The sequence below is a fragment of the Fukomys damarensis genome, unplaced genomic scaffold (assembly GCF_012274545.1).
Source record: "Fukomys damarensis isolate Sample0158 unplaced genomic scaffold, DMR_v1.0_HiC HiC_scaffold_28, whole genome shotgun sequence".
Lineage (NCBI taxonomy): Eukaryota > Metazoa > Chordata > Mammalia > Rodentia > Bathyergidae > Fukomys > Fukomys damarensis.
Window position 1 is genome coordinate 18,265,963 of NW_022900940.1, and position 20,343 is coordinate 18,286,305.

Sequence of the window (20,343 nt, forward strand, 5' to 3'; positions counted from 1 at the left end):
TTTTTTTTTTTTTTTTTTTTTTTTTGGTACTTGGGATTGAACTCGGGTGTTTGTGCTTGCAAAGCAGGTGCTGGAACCACTGAGCTAAATCCCCGGCCCAATAAACCTCCCTCTTAAGACTGCTTTCATTGTGTCCCATAGATTCTGGTGTGCTATACTGGAATCATCATTTGATTCCAGAAATTATTTAACTTCTTCCATGACCCATTGAATGCTCAGAGTGTGTTCCTAAGTTTCCAGGTGTTTCTACATTTTCTATGGCTTCTTCTGTTATATATTTCTAGTTTAAATACATTATGATTTGATGATAAACAAGGGTTGATTTAAATTCTTTTGTATTCATTTAAGCATGCTTTGTGGAGTAGTACAGTGGTGCTTTGGCTTATGAACTTCATTTGTTTTATGATTTAGGGGGGAAGGTGATTATGTTTACATGGGGTAGATGGCCATGGCCATGTTTGTTACCCAGTGTGAAGTTTATGAACAGAAACAAAATTTTTCTGAATGCTTTTGTTTGCAAACTGTGTTTGCAAACAGAAGTGTTCATAAATCAAAGCATTGCTATATATGGTCTATTTTGGAGAAGGTTTCTGTGCTGCTGAAAAGAATGTGTATTCTGTTGTATGATAGAACACTCCAGATAATCTGTTTAATCTACTTGTTTGAAAGTGTCGTTCAACTATTACCATTATTGAGTTTGTGTTACGTTGATCTGTCTGTTTGTGAAAGTGAGGTATTGAGGTCACCCATTATGATTGTATTGGTATTTATTCGATCCTTTATGTCCTGGCATATCTGTTTTATGAAGATAGTTGCTCCAGTATTTGGTACATATGTATTTATACATATTAACTCTTCCTACTGGACTGTTCTTTTAACTAGTATGTAGTAACCTTCATTGACTTTTCTGATCATTTTTAGCTTGATTTACTTTTCTGAGAGGAAAATTTCTATCACTGCTTGCTTTCAGGTCCTGGTGCATGAAATACTGTTTTCCAGTCTTTGATGTTTAGTCTATAAATACATTTTTGGATTAGGTGAATTTCTTGAATGCAACAGACAGACTGTAGGATTCTGTTTTTGATCCACACTATCAGTCTGTGTCTTTTAATAGGGGACACAGTCCCCTATTAACATGGAGAGTTATTACTGAAAGGTGTTAATTTATTTCTGATATTTTGTTCTTTTCCTGTTAGCAACTCCTTTTCCTTTTTGTTTATCTCTTTGTCTTGCTTGATATATTTGTTCCATCTGAGTTTTTTTACTTTATTGGCTTCATTGTCTCTGTCTAGGATATTCTTGGGTATCTTTTGGTGTTCTGGTTTGATATTCATGTGTTGTTAAATTATTCTTTTTCATGGAATGATTTTATCCGTCTTTTTTAAAAATAATGTTTTGCAGGCTATGTTGATCTGGGTTGGAAGTCATTTGCTTCTAGGGCTTGAAATACTTCCTTACAGATTCTCTTAGACTTTAGTTTGTGTTGAGAAATCTGCTGCCATCCTAATGAGTTTATCTTTATATAGGATTTTTTGCTTTGCTCTGATAGCTTTTAAGATTCTGCCTATTTGTTGGACATCTAGGATTTTGAGTAAAATACGTTTTTCTGAGCTTTCTTCCTCATAATAGTTTGGTGTTCTGTAAGCCTTCCTTATCGGTGTATTGAAGTATTTCTTCGTACTTGGAAACTTTTTTATTATGATTTCTATATTTTTTTTTTTTTTGATACCAGGGATCGAACTCGGGCTCTTGCACTTGCGAGGCAGGAGGCAGAACCACTGAGCCCAATCCCCGACCCTGTAAATGAATTTTTTAAACCATGCATGTTGTCTTTGTTTTCTAGTTTCTAGCTCCCATTAGCCCTAAATAGGACTTCTTAGCATTGTGTAGTAGTTGTTGGATGAATTTCTGTTCTCCTTATCGTTTTAGGCTTATCTGAGGAATTTGTTGTAACTTAACATCATTTTGTCCTTGATTTCTGAAGCCTTGTCTTCACATTAGTCATATTTGCAAAATATAAATTCTATACAGTTTTTAAAAAATTTCTGGTATTTCTGTCTAGTATTTTTTTGCTGAAGTCTGTGTCTTTGGTAAATATGTAATTCATGTTTTGAACTGTTTTAGTTAGCTCTTCCAATTTTTTTACTTGTTTCTCCTATATCTATATTAGTCATTTTGTATGGGAATTTCATAAACTTTTGGATCATGTCCTGTTTGAACTCACCAAGTTTCTTTAACTTGTCTTTAATCTATTTGTAAAACTTCACTATCTGGTGTTTGCTTTCCTCTCAATTGGTGCCCCCTGGATCTACCTTGGGAGAATTGGAAGACCGTATCCTTTTTTGCCTTATTTTCTCATGATCCTCTGTGTGTGTGTGTGTGTGTGTGTGTGTGTGTGTGTGTGTATTTTGGGCTGGGTGTTGAGGTTAAAGAGATTTTAGTTGATATGAAGTTAGATACTGCCTTCCAGTGATATATTTTCAGCTTTATTTTTCTAGAGATGATATTTATTCATTCAGCTAATTATTTATTTATATATATTTTTTGTTCTTAAATTCTTTTATTGGTACATTTTAGGTATACAATACATTTACCTTCATCATTGGGAACTTGTACGTTTACATGATGTATCTTGGTTCTTATTTTTTCTCCACCCTTGTCCTCCCTTGAACCCCTCCATCTCTCCCTATTTACAAAGACTTTGTTTCCATTTTTTTCCTCTTATGTTTTTTTCATTTCCCTTCTTTCCTTTCTCATACCCCTCCCACTTCCCCCATCCCTCTGGACCGTTTCCTATTTCACATTATCTATTATATATTTTCATCCTTATTTACACTTTCAGTTTCTCACACCAGAGAAACTATTTGGTGTTTACACGTTTCCAATTTATCCCACTTAAGATTATGGCCTCAATGTGCATCCATATAGCTATAAATGTCTCTAGTTTCTCATTCTTTATGGCTGAGTAGTACTCTATTTTATGGAAGAACCACATCTTCTTTATCCAGTCTCCAACTGATGGGCAATTGGGCTGTTTTCACATTTTAGCTATTACAAACTGTGCCACTATAAACATGGGTGCACATATATCACTGTCATTCAGCTATTTAATTTAAGTGACTTGGACCCTGACACTGTGTTTTGAGGAAAGAATTACTACTGGTTATAATAACATCAACAGATCTTCTCATGTATTTTTTATATGTGATGAACCTTGCATTTGTGCTTTCACCCTTTTTCAATACATTTACAATCCATATTCTATCATTTTTAGCAGTAAGGAGCAATGAAGGGAAAAATTGAAGGGATAGATGGACGAAGAATGTACGTCAGAAGGAGAGGTAGAGATAGGAGAAGTAATAGGTGGAAAATGAAAAAAAATTAGTCAGATTCTTTTGGAGGTCTTTTAGTTAAATTGAAGGGTTGGTACTGAGGGTTTTAAGAAGATGTTAGTGGGGATGCGGACAGGATGTGGAAGGAAGGAGGTGAACTTGGGCATTGAGGAAAACCATGAGGTTGTTGGAATTTATTGGTATATTGTTCACCTGCAGAGTGGAGAAGAGGCAAGGGAAGACAAGGATATAGGTAAAAAAGGAAGAGCAAAAGGAATTGAATAGAGAGGACCGGAGGGTTAAAATGAAAGAAAATAGGAGTAACTGAGACAAAGCAGAATATAGTGGACAAGAAACTTGAAGAAAATAATTTAAAAAGTGGGAGAAACAAAATAATGAGAAAATGATATTGCTATGGAAGCTTGAGTTGAAGGAATGAAATAGCAGATAAAAAGAAGAAAATAGAAAACACCAAGTAAATCAAGAAAAAATCCACCTGTGTTACTTGTTTTTTTTTTCTTTTCAGACAAAAGATATTAATGTATGAGTTGTTTTTTCTAAACCAAAACCTCAGTATTTAGGTTTAATTGCAATGTTGGCACTTCAAGATAAAGAAATGGGTTTGGGTTGCAGTTTGGGTACTCATCTCTAAAAGGTTTGCCTTCATTGCCTTAGGCTGTTTAGGACCTTCTCATTATGGCTGCCGGAACAGTGCAGACCAGCCTGGGCACTGCTTCCCCTTCTTCCCCCTACAGAATACCCGTGGCTTCAGTGAAGCTTCTCTGAGCACTTCCTCTAGTCAGCCATGTTGGATTTCTCCCTTTGGTTTTGATTTTATCCCTGGCTAGCGTATGTAGTGTAGAACTGTCTAGAATGCTTGATAGTCCACATAATCATGAGAGTAAACAAACAATACTCAACAGCATACATACATGCCATTGAGTTATGATGTTTAGTAGGTTAGGTGTTACTAAATTCATTTATCACTGACAGTATTTTCAATTTATCATGGTTTATTGGGATATAACCCAGTGAAGTCCAGTAGCATTTGTATTATAAAATCCTTTTAGCTTGTTCTTTGCTAAATATTCTACCTGGGAGATTGTTAAAAGCTACTTGGCTTTGAATTTTCAAGGAGTTAGTAATTGCTCTCCTTGTACTGATTCAAAGCCATGGAAAAAGAAAATAGATTTAAAAAATTTTTAAAAACAAACCACATCTTTTCCTGCCTCATACCTCCTCCTTCTGAAACCCACACCAATCTGGTTTAGCAAGCTAAAATATATCTTAAAGTCTAGAAAGAGGAACACAGGCTTATTAGCCTGCTGTGGCTACCATAGCAGAATGCCACAGACTGAGTGGTTTAAACAATAGAAGTTTGTTTTATCATAGTTCTAGTGGCTAGAAGTGTAAAATCAGATGTTGGCAGGATTGATTTCCTCTGAGACTTCTTTCTTTGGATTGCAGATGGCCACCTTCTCTCCTTATCTCACAGTCTTTCCTCTGTGCTCCTGGTGTTTGTGTGCTTATATCCTAATTTCTTTCCCTCATAAGGACATCAGTCAAGTTCAATTAGGGCCCACCCTAAAGGTTTCACTTTAAGTTTCCACCTCTTTAAAGGCCCTGTCTCCAAATATAGTCAAATTTTGAGGTAATAGGGTTTAGGACTTCAGCCAATGAATTTTAGGAGAACACAGTTCAGCCCACCACAGCTTTAAGTGAGTGAAGACCCAGAGAAGAAAACTCACTTTTCTTTTTCATTTTAGACTTTGATGATAGCATGTTTGTTAAGACGTCAACTCCTGAGGAATGGATTGCACAAGGAGAATATTATGCCAAACACCAGTGCTGGAAGGTAAGGACCAGACCAGGGGCCAGGAGTGAGGGTTTCTTGTGGTCACTGGTCTTTTCAGGCCTCCTGGGAAGGTTCCCACATTTGCAGGGTGGGGGATAATAGTGCTTGTGCCACTTCTTCTGGAATATCAGGTCAGCTTGAGGTGAGGAGAGCTTCTGTCCTGCTCCCACCCAGTCAGTGCAGGCATGGCAGCCCTTCAGTTTGGCCAAGTGCCCACATATGCTTACAGGTAAATGGAGGGTCATGGTCTTTTTTCCCCTTCTGTATTCTGCTCTTAAAAGCTTTTGCTGTCATCATCATTGCATTTTAAAGCAGTAGCAGGAAATCTCTTGTTAGTGTTTTCAGACTGATCAGAGTTAGACTTTACTGCCAATCTAAGTCTGGTGAGCATGGGGTAAGCTTTATCACCAGATTACACAGACCAACCTCCAGTCTCAAGCCATCATAGTGAGTCTGAGCAGTCTTCTGTAATGGGCCTTATGAAATACTGAAACCATATTAAAGAAAGAGCTCATCACTTTCCCTACAGTCAGCATCCCTACACACTATGAGGTCTTAGGGGGACACCATGGCTGGTGTATCTTCCAGTGGGTATTGGCAATGATGTCTTTACCTGCAAGTCTCAAAAACTCTACTAAAAGAGGAATGCTAGCTTAAAATTTTTAATCCAATAAGAAGTCTGGTGTTAGGATTGATTTTGCAGTTGAACAAAATCAAATGAGCCCAGCCTTACTTCGTTTCTTCCTCATGTCATCTGCAGCTTGTCAGAGATTTCCCCTTCATGGTTGCATAGTGGCTGCCAGAGCAGCTCCAAACACCCCACTCCTCTCAGAAATGACTCAAGCAGGAATGAAGAGCAGGCACTTTCTTCTCATGCCTGCCCTCTCTAATGAATTTTCTTATGTATCTCATTGGTCGATATGAGATCACCTCCTTTATAGCTACAAAAGATTCTGGTAGTGTAGTCCCATTGGCAATTTCAGCTCTTTATGGGATTTAGGTTCTGCTCTCAGACAAGAAAGGGAGAGGGCTTTGGTAACCAGCAGTCTCTGTCAGCAGAGACACTACCACATAAAAATGTGCACTTTGTTAGGGTATGGCTACTCAGGTACCTGGGATAGCCTGCTAACTCCTGCCTGCAGCTGCATGAGTTTGAATCTTAAACATTATAGCAAAACTGTCTGCAATTTCCCTTGCCGCTTCTGAACAAATGTTCAGAAACAGTGATTTCTCTGGGGGACTTCTCCACTGCTCTAATGATTTTTCCTATCATCAGAATTTCATGGACTGGGAGGTGATAGAGACCATAAATCTCCCAGTCAACATTTATCAGAAGCCATGGTGTGAGGTATCTGTCATAGCTAGAAGAAGGAATTCACCGTTTTCTCAGCCCATGTGACAGGGACAATGGATAATATTAATAACAAATAACTCTGGGGTTTATCAGTTGCCTATTGTTGCATAACAACCCAGAATCATGGTGGCTTATAACAAATCATGTATGCTGCTCCCAGTTCTGTGGGTTGGCCATGCGAGTTCAACTGAGTAGCTCTTCTGGTCTCAGCTGGGGAACTCATGTGTGCATTCGGCTCCTAGACAGCTGGGAAGGTCTGCTTCTGGGAGTTGACTGGCTCTTGGTTTAGATAGTATAGGTCATTGGGTTTCCAAGATCACCTGTCCCAGAAGGCTGGTCTAGTCTGGTTCACATGATGCCAGGGCTCAAAGAGAGTGGGTAGAAGGACAAATTCTGTTGGCCAAACAAGTCATAGCCCACATGGGAAAGGAGGGAAAACAAGCAGCGCTCGTGATAGTAGAAGCTGCAAAGTTTGACAGTAAAGGAGTATGGGCAGAGAGAGGGAAAAATGAAGACTGTGGCCGTGCTTGTAGTATGTTATATAAAGTGAGAAAACACTGTTTGCTTTGTTTTGGTTTGGGCATGTCTGGGAAGTAGGTTTTAAAATTTATTATATTTAGCTGCAGAACTTGATTGAGCCTCAAAACTTTATTCACTGCAAGTCTTTGTTATGATCGGAAAGAAATACTGAACAGTTGGCCATTGTAAAACAAGAATCTTTTGGCAGGGTGGATGGTGGGGGTAGGGAGGGAAGGGGGCGATAAGATGGGCAGCAAGTATGGGTATGGAATTGGAAATCTCTACACAGTCTTACCCTTTATTCCTTTCAGAACACTTCCAGTGTTACCCATATGTGTTGTCCATGGATTTCCAATTATTTATCCCTGTAAAAATACTTTTTGAATCTTTGAATCTAAAATCTTTTTAGGGGAGCCGGCACAGATGAGAATGTTATAAAAAGCCTTCTCCTCGCCTGACTTTATTTTGACCCTGCTAAAGGACTTCAGGACTCAGGTGGTTTATTGGGTTTTTGGCTGCATGTCAATGAATGTTTCGAAGCCACCATACAAGATTCATTCATTCAACAAATATTTGTTGAGCTATGAGCCAAAACTATGTTTAGATCCCAGAAATAGGATGGTGAGCAGAACAAGAATATAGAAAAATATGCAGTTCCAGTTGTTGCAAGTGTCACAGATAAGAGGTCATCTGCCTCCAGAGCCACCTGTTCTGCCCTTGGAGGTCGGGGAAGCCTTCTTTGAGGAATGAAGCATAGAGCTGAGACCTACAGGCAAATGATGTTAACTAGGCAAAGGAAAGACAGAAGGGCATTTCTGTTAGAGGCAGCAGCCTGTGCAAAGGCCCTGTGGTGGGAAGGAGCATGGCATAAGTCTCAGGAATGAAAGGAGGCCCACAGGAGGCTGGAGCAAAGAACATGTGAGAGAGAGAGAGAGAGAGAGAGAGAGAGAGAGAGAGAGAGAGAGAGAGAGACCATCCTGTCCACTCTAGCACCAAGTGTCACTTAGCCCTCCCATTCCCACACTGAGGCCTAATACTGGGCAAAATCTGAACTTTTAGCCTTGACAATATGGTACAACAATTCCTGCCTTAGAAAAGCAGCTTTCTGCTGGCAAGCATCAGGATGCAGGCCGACTTCCCTGTGACACTTGTCTGCATACCTCATAGTCAGAGGGTTTGGTCACGTAGAACTGCATGCTGTGAGGATCTGGATGTGTTGTGAGACCATCTCTACCTCATTTCTATCCCCAGTCAATGTACTGCAGCTGCTCCTCCAGCACCTCAAGGTAGCTACTGTAGTTAGCAATCATGTAAAAACCCCAGAACAACCACAGGGTGTCTTTGGGCTAATTGCTCCATAGCTCTGCTGAGATTGCTGCTTGCGCAGTGAGAAGGATGATATCTCTTACACATGGCTCTTGGAAGATTAAACAAAGGTGCTATTGTGGTGGCCAATAAAAATATGTACTCTGCACCTTTCCCATGGCTTCTGGATATTTTCTGTAGAAACCTTTGAGTGTGTTAGCTGGTCATAGCATTGGGCTTTATCCTCTGAGGTTATTCTCTTTGGCATACCTGTACCTTCCTGATCCTCCCTTTCAGATTGGGCTGGGTGAGACAGCACTTTGTCAGTACAGACATTCAATGCATGCTTTAACTCTTGTTCTGTAGTCACCTCTGTTACCTTGCGAGGAATCAAAATCTTTTGCTCATTCAGGTTGCAGCCAAGTGTTACCAAAAAGGAGGGGCATTTGAGAAGGAAAAATTGGCCCTTGCCCACAACACTGCCCTGAACATGAAGGCCAAGAAAGTTAGCCCCAAGTAAGTGTTTTGGCATCATATCAGTTTTGTTTTCCTGAGAGCAGCATGTTAGACATGTTGACATTAAGTTAATATTTCATGGAAATATTGTTTTGTTTCCCTTCTACAAGGCAAAAGCAGTTGGAGTATTTGGGACTGGCTAAGACCTATTTGGAGTGCAATGAGCCAAAGCTGTCCCTTAAGTGTCTGAGCTATGCCAAGGAGTTTCAGCTCTCTGCCCAGCTGTGCGAGAGGCTGGGAAAGGTATGGCCCTGAGTCCATAGCTGCTTCTGGGGGAACTGGGTTTCACCTGAACAGATCAAGAGTCAGGCCCCTCAGCATCTTCAGGAAGAGGCTCCAGTGAGACACTGGCCCCTGTTGACTCACTGAGTGGCCTTTCTCTGTGTACTTGCTCAAGCATTTATTCATTGGCATAGGTTTATGATACATAATAATTAAAATCATCTTGGAGAATTGGTATATATACATATCACAACTTCATCTTTTTTACTCCCCCTCCCTGTCTTCTCTTCTTCCTCCATTCCAAATGCCCTTCCATCTCCATGAAGTTTGCCTCCCTGTTTCCTATCATTTCTTCTTTTCTTTTTTTGCTCTTTAAATTATTTATATTTTGGGCTTCTTGTATATGAGAAGCTATATAATATAACCTTCTATTTCTTATTTCAATTAGCATTATGGTCTTAAGTTGTACCCATTTTCCTACAAATGCCTCAAATTTATCTTTTTTATGCTGAGTAGTGCTCCATTTGTGTGTGTGTGTGTGTGTGTATTTGTGTATTTTGTCTTTATCCATTCATCTATTGATGGACATATAGACTACTTGCAGAATTTAGCTGTTATGAATTGTGCTGCAGTAAACGTGGGGATATGCATGTATCACTGTAACACGATACCTTTAATACTTTTGGAAAGGTTCCCAGGAGGGGTATAGCTAAGTCCAGTGGAATTTCTATTTTTACTTGTTTGAGGAATCTCCATACTGATTTCCATATTCATTTAGCAATTTACAGGAAAGCTTCCTTTTTCCTCACAGCCTACTAGGACTTACTGTTTTTTGTTTTTAATGATAGCAGTTCTTTCTGGAATAAGATGGAATCTCAGTGTTGTTTGGGTATGCATATCCCTAATGCCCAATGATTCCGAACATTTTTTTTCTTTTTATTGAGTTTACTGGTACATTCTAGGTATACAGTACAGTTACATTCATTACTGGGATCTTGTACCTTTACATGACAGGTCTTGCTTCTCATTTCTGAATTTTTTTTAATGTACTTCTTCGCCATTTGTACTTCTTTATTTTGAGACATATGTATTCATTTTAATTGCCGATTTTTTGATTGGTTCTTTTACTGGGGGGGCGTCTAATTTTTTGAGTTGTTTATATATTCTAGATATTAGTTCTCTGTCTGAGGAGTAGCAGGTAAATAATTTTTTCCATTCTGTAGGTTGTCTCTTTACTTCGTTGGTTGTTTCTTTTGTTGTGGAAAAGCTTTATAATTTGATATAATCTTATTTGTTGATTCTTGGTCATTTCTTGTGCAGTTGGAGCTCTGTTCAGAAAGTCCTCACCTATGCCTTTGTGTTTAAGAATTTTACCTATTTTATCTTCCAGCATATTCAGTGTTTGTTTTATTATCTAATTCTTCGATCCACCTTGGTTTGATCTTACCTCTTACTCTGTATACAGCTCTGAGAAGGTTTTGTGTGTGTATGTGCGCACCCGTGTGTATGTATGCATGTCTGTTTTAGCTTTCTGCTGCAGTGACAAGATATCTGATAAACTGAATGGAGGAAACATTTACCTTAGCTCATGGTTTCAGAGGTTTCACTGAGTGCTCACTTGGCTTAGTTGCCGTGGAAGGCAGAAATATCCTGGTGGAGGACATGGCTGAGGAAAGCTGCTTAGCTCATGGTAGTGGGGGTGGGGGAGGGAGCCAGAGATCAAAATCCAGTGCCAGTGGGGTTCCTCCTTCTGCCTTTGTTCCGTCTGGCTCCCCACCTGTTGGATAGTGCCGCCCACATTCAGAGCACATCTCTACCATCAGTTTGCTGCCCCACATGTCAGTTGTCTCTGGAAACACTGTCAAAGACACATATAGAAGTGTAGTTTACTAATTTCCTGGGTGTTTTTCAATACAATCAGATTTACAATCAATATTAATCATTATGCCATCCATCTTTGTGTTAATGTTTAAGGCTGATGTTAGCCACAGGCAGGCCAAATGTTCAAACCAAGGGATACACGGGTATTAGAGTATTCCTGTCTTCTCATTCCCTGTGGAATTCTAGTTTGGAATTGGCTTGAATCTGTGGTCTGGTATTTACATGGAGTCTTTCTGTGTTCCCAGTAATTCTTCTAGATCTGCACTATCCAATCCTACAGCTGCACATTCCTATTAAATTAAAAATTCAAATTAATTAAAATATAGTAAAGTTTTAAAATTCACTTCTTTAGCCTCATTAGCCACATTGGAACTGCTCATTGTTACAGAACATTTCCAGCACTGCGAGCTTTGTCTGACAGACCTGCTAGTCTGGAACCCAGCTGCTCACAGAGAGGTCAGTAGGCTATCAGAGGCCACAGACCATTTGTCTACAGCAAGATTAATACAGGAGAGGGAAGTAAGAGATTAGAAAATAGTTATAGCCATGTGGCATTACTGTGACATCAAACGGTGACTATTTTCTTAGAGATTAAATTTTAATGTGTCAGTTGTGATCGATTAGAAATGTAAAATACCTGGCCCTTCACAAGTACTTGGAGAAGCTGTGCTTGACAGTATCTGACTGTGAGCAGCTGTGTTTCCTCCTCATCTCGGTCTCTGTGTTTGTATGTCCAATGTGGTAACTCTCGGCATTCCTAGAGCACTCTGGGCATGGCAGAGCTGGGCGTGGGACCTACTGTGAAACTGAAGTGTGGCCCAAGTCATGTCCAATAAGGTCAGGCCCACCCTGTTTGCCTTTCACCATGTTTATCATTGAATGTGACTTGTTGGAATGTGGGAGATGGAGATGGAATCAGGACATTAGTGAAGATATTTCAGTGTGCATGGAAATTTGGGCTCTATATTCCAGGAAGTAGAATCGTTTTTCTGTCTTCACAGAAAGTTCCATGATGTACATGTTAAAATCTGTCTTCTCTTAACTTTATTTCATGTGCCCTATCTATATTCAATGGTTTTGGTATTATTATATCCATCAATTTTTCTCCTAAAGTTTTTGTGTTGGGTGCTTGTTGGATAGTTTATTTACCTCCAGGTCACAAAAACATTCTCATGCATTTTTCCTCAAATAGTTTTCATGTTTAGATTTTTAATCCCCTAGAATCTACCTTTGTAAATGGTATAAAGTTGAGATTTAATTTTTTATTCTGTATTTATTAAGTTTTCTGAATACCTTAATTTTAGTGTCTTTTGTGGGGTCTAAAAACAGCAGACATATAACCATCGTCTTTATTATTCATTGTATTGGTTTATTTTTAAGATAAAAATTATAACTATTCTAAGTAAAAGTACCTTTTTTCACTGTCCTAGATAAGAGATGCAGCCTATTTCTATAAGCGAAGCCAGTGCTACAAAGATGCTTTCAGATGCTTTGAGCAGATTCAGGAATTTGATCTAGCACTCAAAATGTACTGCCAAGAGGAGCTTTTTGAGGAAGCTGCTATTGCAGTGGAAAAGTAGGTGGTTTTATTCTCTCCCATCTCCCTCGCTTCGGGCAGCCTGCCCTGGTTGTGGTATCCAGTGGCTTCTGAAGTGGCTTGACCATCGTGTCAACCTCTTCCCACTTGAGTGGTGGCCTGTGGTGCTGGGTCAGCAGCTCCTTGAGAGCAAGACTCTGTTTTTCATTCTCTTTATCAGTTTTGACACAGTGTCATGAAGAGAGAGGCTAAAGAAGATGAAGGGTATGTTACAAGTGTGTTTATAGCAGGATGTGCTGACTTTAGTTGGCAGAAGAAAGGGGAACCTTGGAGAGCTTCATTAGTCTCACATGAATTCAACCACTGCACACCTGGAAAAAAGGGCAGAATCACAAGTTGGATAATAAGGGGAAGGCTGATAGAATCACTTATGTGTGTATAGCACCCATTTCCTCCCTTCTCATTAACCACATTCATATTTGTCAGAGTTGTGTATCCAAATGGTTATCATGCTTTTATGAGATCCAAAGGGATGCTGTTCAAGGATAATTTTTGACTATATATAAAATTTGCCTTTCAAACTTAACTCTCACTTGCTTGGTTACAACTTTACTCTATTTAATTAATTAAGCACACTGGTACCTGATTCCCTTGAAGAATAAAGAGATTATTATTGTGATAACCATATAACGAAACATTTATAAAAGTGCTTGAATGCTCGACGAGTTTAGGTTCATAATATATACATGTTGTGGGAGTCTTAGTAGCTCTGTGCTATTGTTTGGAGAGAATTTCCAATTGGTGGGTGATAATAAACTGATATTTGCATGCTCTGTCTTTGCAGATATGAAGAAATGCTAAAGACCAAGACTCTTCCTATTTCCAAGCTCTCCTATTCTGCCAGTCAGTTTTATGTGGAAGCTGCGGCTAAGTACCTGAGTGCAAATAAGATCAAAGAAATGATGGCTGTCCTTTCGAAGCTAGACATAGAAGACCAACTAGTGTTCCTAAAATCTCGGAAATGCCTAGCAGAAGCGGCAGACCTGCTGAACAAGGAGGGTCGGAGAGAAGAGGCTGCCTTGTTGATGAAGCAGCATGGCTGCCTCCTGGAGGCTGCCAGGCTCACTGCTGACAAGGACTTCCAGGCCTCATGTCTGCTAGAGGTTGCCCGCCTCAATGTGGCTAGAGATTCTGACATAGAACAAACTAAGGCCATTCTACAAGAAGCTCTTGATCTCTGTTATCAAACTGGCCTGTTTTCTGGTATTGCAGAGGCCCTGTTTCTACAGGGAGTAATCCTGAGAGACTTTCAGAAACTCAAAGATGCCTTCCTTAGGTTTGAAACCCTCAACCACTCAGCTGGAGTTGTGGAAGCCCTTTACGAAGCAGTCAGACAGTGTGAAGCTGACCCTGAAAAAGTTCTGGCTCTGGCTCCGTGGGGCTTAGAAGTTCTTCTCAATCTGGTCAAGGCCCTCAAAAGAGTGACTAACAATGCTGAGAAGGAAATGGTTAAATCTTGTTTTGAGTTTTTTGGGATTTCTCAGGTGGATGCAAAGTATTGCCAGATAGCTCAGAATGACCCTGGGCCCATCTTAAGAATAATTTTTGACCTGAATTTGAATTTGAGAGAGAAGACGACAAAAGACTATTTCTTGATAATGACTGATCAAGTGAAATTAGCCCTAAACAAACACCTTTTGAGCAGGCTGTGTCATATCACACAAAGCCTTCTTGGAAAAACCTACCCAGGTGTTTGCTTGAAGTTTATTGTAGGCTTAAAATGTGAGGATAAAAACTGTGAAGACTTTCATAGACCCCTGCGGCGTTGTGAGGCCAAGTGTATGGTTCAGTCAAAAATGCATTTGGTGGCAATCAGTGGATTGCTTTTGGAAGCCAAAAATGTATTCCCCAAAATCTTAGCTGAAGAACTTGAAGAAATAGATTATATTTTGTCTGCAGATATATATGGCTTTTGCAAATCTTTCCTAAATGTCCTTTTCCCTAGGCATTTCCATCAGAGAGTGCTGTCAGAAAACCCCATGGCATGCAAAGAAATCCTCAAACCACATTACAAATCCTTTCGACCCTACAGGTTTGCTTTGAAAGAATACATTCACAATCTGTTTCAAAATGAAACGGCATGCAGCCGCAGGGAGTCGACAGACTTGTGGCTTAGTGCTATGCATGCTTTCCTTATCTCTTCTAGCTATCCAGAGGAGTTTGAAAAGTTGCTCCACCAGGAGGAAGACAACTATAACAGGGAGCTGAAAGCTCTAGAATCTGAAAAAGAGGAAAGGGGCAGGGGAAAAAGTAGCAAGATGAAAGGAATAGAAGGGAAATTTGGCATGCTAGTGCCCAACAAGGATGATGAAAGTGCAGAGAAGAACCATCTGTGCTTCTTTCGGCTGCTAGAGAATTGCATTGATCAGCTCTATGTGTATAGGAATCCAGAGGACTACAAGAAGCTTTTTTTCCGTTTCATGAATGTCCTCATCCAGAGGTGCAAAGAGCCACTTATCCCCAGCATTGGAAACACAGTGGCCCTGTTGGAGTTCCAGTTCATCCACTGCAGCGTGGTGCTGGCCCGCCTCTGGAAGAATGCTATCCTGTGCCTCCCCAAGAGCTACATTGCACTCCTGCACTACTGGGGGTTCCTGTTCAGCAAGAAGGACAAGGAGCTTGGAGATATGTTCTCCATTATTCAGGAATATAAACCGAAGGATGTGACAAGAGCCATTCAGGACTTCCGATTCCACCTTTCTTACCTCGTCAAGGTGCTATGTGGTTACGAGAATATGAACTTCAACGTCCTGCTTGATGCCTTCAGTGAAATAGACTATGTGGTCTCAGGGGAGGCAGAGCGGACACTGGTGCTGTGCTTGGTAATGCTGGTAAATGCCGAGGAGTTCCTGCAGCCATTTTGCAAGTCTCTTCTCTACCGCCATTTTCAGGAGATTGAGACAAGGCTGCAGCTGATGAGCATGGACTGCCCGGACCAAGTTCCTGAGAGGCTTCAGAAGGCTGTGAGGCGGGTGGTGATGGCAGTCAATGTGAAGTTCGTGGCCGAGGCCCTGCAAGACCTGCTCTTTGAAAGAGATGAAGAATTCTTGATGGACTGCCACTGGCGGTGGGACAGTGCGCACACAAAAGGGTCTGTGGTCCATGGCCTCTGTCACGAGGAGGTCAGAATGAGCCGCTTGCTCTGTGTTGGCCCTGTTGACTACTTTGCTGAACCTGAGTGTGACTTTGGTGAGGAAGAGACAGAGGAGCTGGTGTTGGAAGACCGAGACTACCTCCTGGCCACCATCCTTTCACTGAAGCAGCGGAAGGCCTCCATCCATCGCAAGTTGAGAAGAATGTGCCTGGTGGTATCTCTGTGCATCAGTTGGAGGAGATGGGTCCAGACAAAGCATGATAGGGAGGAGCCCAGAGAGCCCAGAGCTGGGAACTTTAAAAAGGCTGACGTGGACAGGACCCAGTGTGATCTGTGTGGAGTGAAATTTGCCCGCAACCCTGAGAACTACTTCAATCCCAGTAAAGCATTTGAGGGAGTAGCTTCAGGGTCTGTGATTCTTTCAAGAGTGGAAGGGAAGGAGTGTTGGGAGAGGAGTAGCGAGTCCTATGAGCAGCACATCCGCCTAGAAAGCCACCAGCGGCAACAAGTGGCTTACCAGAAATACTCAGAATTTTTCTATGAGAAGGTGGACCCAGCCATTTATGAAGGCAAACTAGTGGTGCAGGACATTGAGCAAAGCAGATGGATCCGCAGTCACCTGGGGTCTAAAGAACACAGCCACATGCTGCAGAGGAAGGTCCAGGAGCACATCAAGAGGGTTTCAGATTTGGTGGAGGACCGCTACAGGAGAAAGGCCTGGGCTGGTGGTAAGGGCCGCAGAGATGGTGTTAGACAAGCGTGCTAGGTTATCAGAGTTATGCTCTTTGTAGTGGTGTCTGACTTTGGAATGATGGCATCTTAGTATTTGCAAAAACACAAGTAAAGAAGGTTTGTTCTCAAACTATAGCAAAACTCCACTGTTTAGATTACTCCTCCCCAATTAAAAAATTGTGATTATCTTTGGTCAGGATGATTTCCCCAGATATTACAAATGAGAAAAGTTTGGTCACTAACTCCATGGAGAGGATTTAGGGAGAATGTTGAAAAGCTTGAGAAAACCCTTTAAGATTCTCTTGATTAATTCATGAAGTGATCTTTTTTTGAGCAGCTACTTTGTGCTGAACCATAGAATAAGAACTGGAAGTATGTAGCTGGTCTTTGTTCTTTAGGATCCTTTTAAGTCATACCTAGTTTGAGCCTTTAGAAATAAGAATTCTTTTTTTTTTTTTTTTTTGGTACCAGGGGTCAAACTCAGGATCTCATGCTTGCCAGGCAGGCCCTCTGTGCTGAGCTACATCCCTAGCTGAAATAAGAATGCTTGTGTGGTCATAGAATCAGGTTTCCTATAATTTGCGTATTAGGTACTTCCTAGCAACACTGAATGAAAGATATGTATAAAATTAGTGAAATTGCATATTTTGAAACATTCTATAATTCAGATGCTGTACCCAGTTCAAGGTTTAATAACATTTTGAACATAGGCTGCCAATAGAAAAGTTTTCTATTGACAGTCTCTACAGACATACAGTAATGCTAGTGATGAGCTAACATTTAAAGGCAGCTCATGCTTGAGGTGGCAGAAGGCCACTCTATAAGAAGGGCTGTCTTCAGGGAAAGCACATGCAGACTGGCTCTTGGGGCGTGGGGGCTTTGACTCTAGTGCTTGATGTTCTAGTGCCTGTAGCAGCCTCTTCACTCAGAGCCTCTGTTCTTTGGTTTCTGCAGCGGAGGAGGCGTTGACTAGGCTGGTCATGATTCTGGTCATGTCTGTCAAGGATGCACAGGAGTGGTTGATGAAAACAGAGCTCCACTTAAAGGAAGAAGGTAAGGAGTCCTTTACTCCAGGAATAGGCAATACTTTGGGTCTTGTGGTTCTTCATACTGCCGGCTTCCAGGTGAATCTGGAATGAGGCAGCCACCCAAGTCAATAACCTCTCATTGTCTAGGAGCATAATTTCTAATGATCCCAACTATTAGCAACACAGCATCTAAATTTCTTCAACTGACTGTGAGGGCAATGATTTTGCCCTCCTTGTAGCTGCTAAAAACCTCTTTTGCTACTCAGGAGCACATACTCAATACAGATACCTGGAAGGATAAAGTATTGCAGAGCCATCGCTTGATAAATAAATACTTTTGCCATTGTTAATTATTCATTTAAATTGGTCAATATTTACTGAGTATCTAGTGTCTATCCATGTTCTTCTGGGCCTAGGAATACCTTGTGAACAAAACACAGCATCCCTGGAGCAGTTTGCAGGCATCTTGCTTCAGAGGGTCACAGGCTCGTATAGAGTGAGTCATGCTTTTTGCTGGAAGTCAGAATTTTTTTTTGCCAAGTACTGTGATGCAGAATATCTTCTCTCTTATCCTTTCCACCTGCTGCCCCCTGCCTAGCCAGATCACATTTCTTCTTGCGCTAAGATTTTACCAGCCTTGGATGCTCTTCAGAGTTTCAATTCAGCTGCTACTAGAAAAGCCAGACCTTGGACCTGGGGAAAATTTGAAGGAATTTGGTACATATATCTGTACTCATAAAAAACATTTATCATATAGACCCTTCTGGAGACTAAGATTTTATAATCACTTCAAGAGGAAGGCAATAATTAATGCCAACTGAAAAGTATGGTTGGGCTTAGGTTTTCCTTGATTTGTCATTTATTAAAGGACGTCTGTAATAAGGCCAGAGTGATCAGACAATTAAAAATTTAATTCTGGAGAAAGATGTTTACTTTGGCTCTTTCTGGGGAGCAGTATCAGGAAAAATTTTTTTGGCACCCTAGTGAAAATTTGTATTTCTTTTTTTGAACTGGTACATATTATACTGAATATTGTGACATTTTCATACATGCATATAACATAAGGTATTTTGATTCTTTCCATCCCTCCTACTGTCCTCCCTTGCCTTCCCCTCTTTTAATTTAAAAACAATTATAGAGCCATTAAGTTAAGCCATTAAGATATTTAAGAGTGGGATAGTGGGGGGGTCACTGTTTTCATGTTTTGTTTTTACTTCATAAATAGGTATTGTTCAGGATGATGATTATGAAAATGAAGCTGAAGACTTTGGGGAGCTTCGTCCTAGACGGCGTTCACGGAAATGTGGAAAGCAGAGAAAATACTAATGCCTGCACAGCTGCTGCCTCTTAAACCTTCAGAAAAATCCATCCTGTCTTAGAATTCTGAGTGCTGGGGCATAAGACAAAAAAAGAATGTAAATTAGCTTTTAAAAGAAAGAGTGGGGGATGCTTCTTGTTCTTTCTTACTATTTCTCTTTCAGAGGTGGCTTAAGATATGATTGTTCTCTCACCTGAGGGTCTTCCTAAGTGGTTTCTCCAGTAAAATCTAGCAGTATTAGTCCCCCCAAACATGTTCAGGTCAGAGGAGTTATAGTTAGTTGATGGGAACTTTGGGGCTTCTCATCCCAAATTCCCTAGGCTCTTTGGCTCACTGCTTTTATGACATGAGTCAGTAGCAGAGGGCTAGCCACTTAAGATGACACCCCTCACCTCAGAGTTGCCAGTGTTCTGGGCCAGGAGATCCTCTTATAGATTTCCACATCTACTGCCATACTGCTGCAACAGCAAGTAATATAAAAGCCGTGTGTCCCTAGGGTCCCTCTGGGGCTCTACCACCAGCCATCCCTGATCCTGGAGTGCATTCTTGTCATCTCTGAGGCCACTTGTAGTGTAGTGTAGTGTAGTGTAGTATAGTGTAGTTCCTTCCATTACATATGTTAGTCTTTTCTCTCTGTGGCAACTTTTCTGCCTTCCCTCCATTGTTTGTAACCATTCTCAGCTACCTGTGCAAGTCAGGTTAGACTACCTCAGAATGTAATTAAGAATTCACTAGCATCCTTTGGAAGGCCTTTCCCTCTAGGAGAGAGTAGCAGGGGGGAACTTCTAGCCTGCCTCACCAAGGTGATCTTAACTCTGCCTTGGCTATGGTGCATACTTTCCAAAAAGGTGTTTTGTATGAAGCCTTGTATATATAAATTTCTTGGATTTCCATGGCAAGCTTGTCACCCAAGCTTAGGCTGGCATTTGATGATAGTTAGATAGTGACCTGCAGAATTGGAGTTTAGAAACAAGTGGACAAAGAAGGAGGCCAAACTTGCAGGGCCATTTCTTCAGGATTTGCCTATGAATCACTGCCACATGGCTGGTGGGCCCTATAAGAGGGGTTGGATGTAGGCCTGTTTGCAGGAGGCTAGTGTTCCCCCTCTGTCCACTGAGCCAGCAGCCATCTGGTCTGGTCCTATTCAGGAAGCCTTCATGCCTCTCTGATGGTTACTGCCACATTACCCCACTCTTTGGTGGTTTTGTCCTCAGAACAAACCAATTTTTCTGCTGCCGCTTTTGCTGCTTATTGTTTTCCTTTCATTGACTAAGTGACTCATTTGCTTGAAAGTTTATGTTTCTAATTTTTATTAGGTTATGTTTCTAATTTTTATGCCAGGTATTTTTTTTTATAAACTTTACTTGCCAGGAAAACTGGAAAGAAAAAAGAACACAATCAAATCTTGCTGTATTGTCACATTTTTATAAAGTTAAATCATTTCTCTTACATGCTGCTGTCCTTTTGATTATTTCTCAACTCAATGAAGAGAAATGGGATACATTTTGGGGTTGGTCCCTTCTGGTCAGATGGCTGATGCTGGCCAGAGCAGAAGCTTTCTGTGCTTCCTGAAATGAAGAAACCCAGGGT

At 40.8% G+C, this 20,343-nt stretch overlaps 1 protein-coding gene across 4 annotated transcripts in view; it reads left to right on the plus strand.

The window, feature by feature from the left end:
• Trank1 (tetratricopeptide repeat and ankyrin repeat containing 1) overlaps positions 1-20,089 on the plus strand; it is a 113,550-nt gene extending 93,461 nt beyond the window's left edge. For all 4 annotated transcript variants that reach the window (XM_033756997.1, XM_010629675.2, XM_010629676.3 and 1 more), the window contains 7 exons: positions 5,099-5,187; positions 8,778-8,881; positions 8,992-9,124; positions 12,415-12,560; positions 13,366-16,403; positions 17,362-17,460; positions 18,661-20,089. In XM_033756997.1, the coding sequence (XP_033612888.1) occupies positions 5,099-5,187; positions 8,778-8,881; positions 8,992-9,124; positions 12,415-12,560; positions 13,366-16,403; positions 17,362-17,460; positions 18,661-18,761 (3,710 nt within the window). In that variant the 3' untranslated portion in view covers positions 18,762-20,089. The remainder of the gene's footprint in view (positions 1-5,098; positions 5,188-8,777; positions 8,882-8,991; positions 9,125-12,414; positions 12,561-13,365; positions 16,404-17,361; positions 17,461-18,660) is intronic.
• The last annotated feature ends 254 nt before the right edge of the window (positions 20,090-20,343 follow it).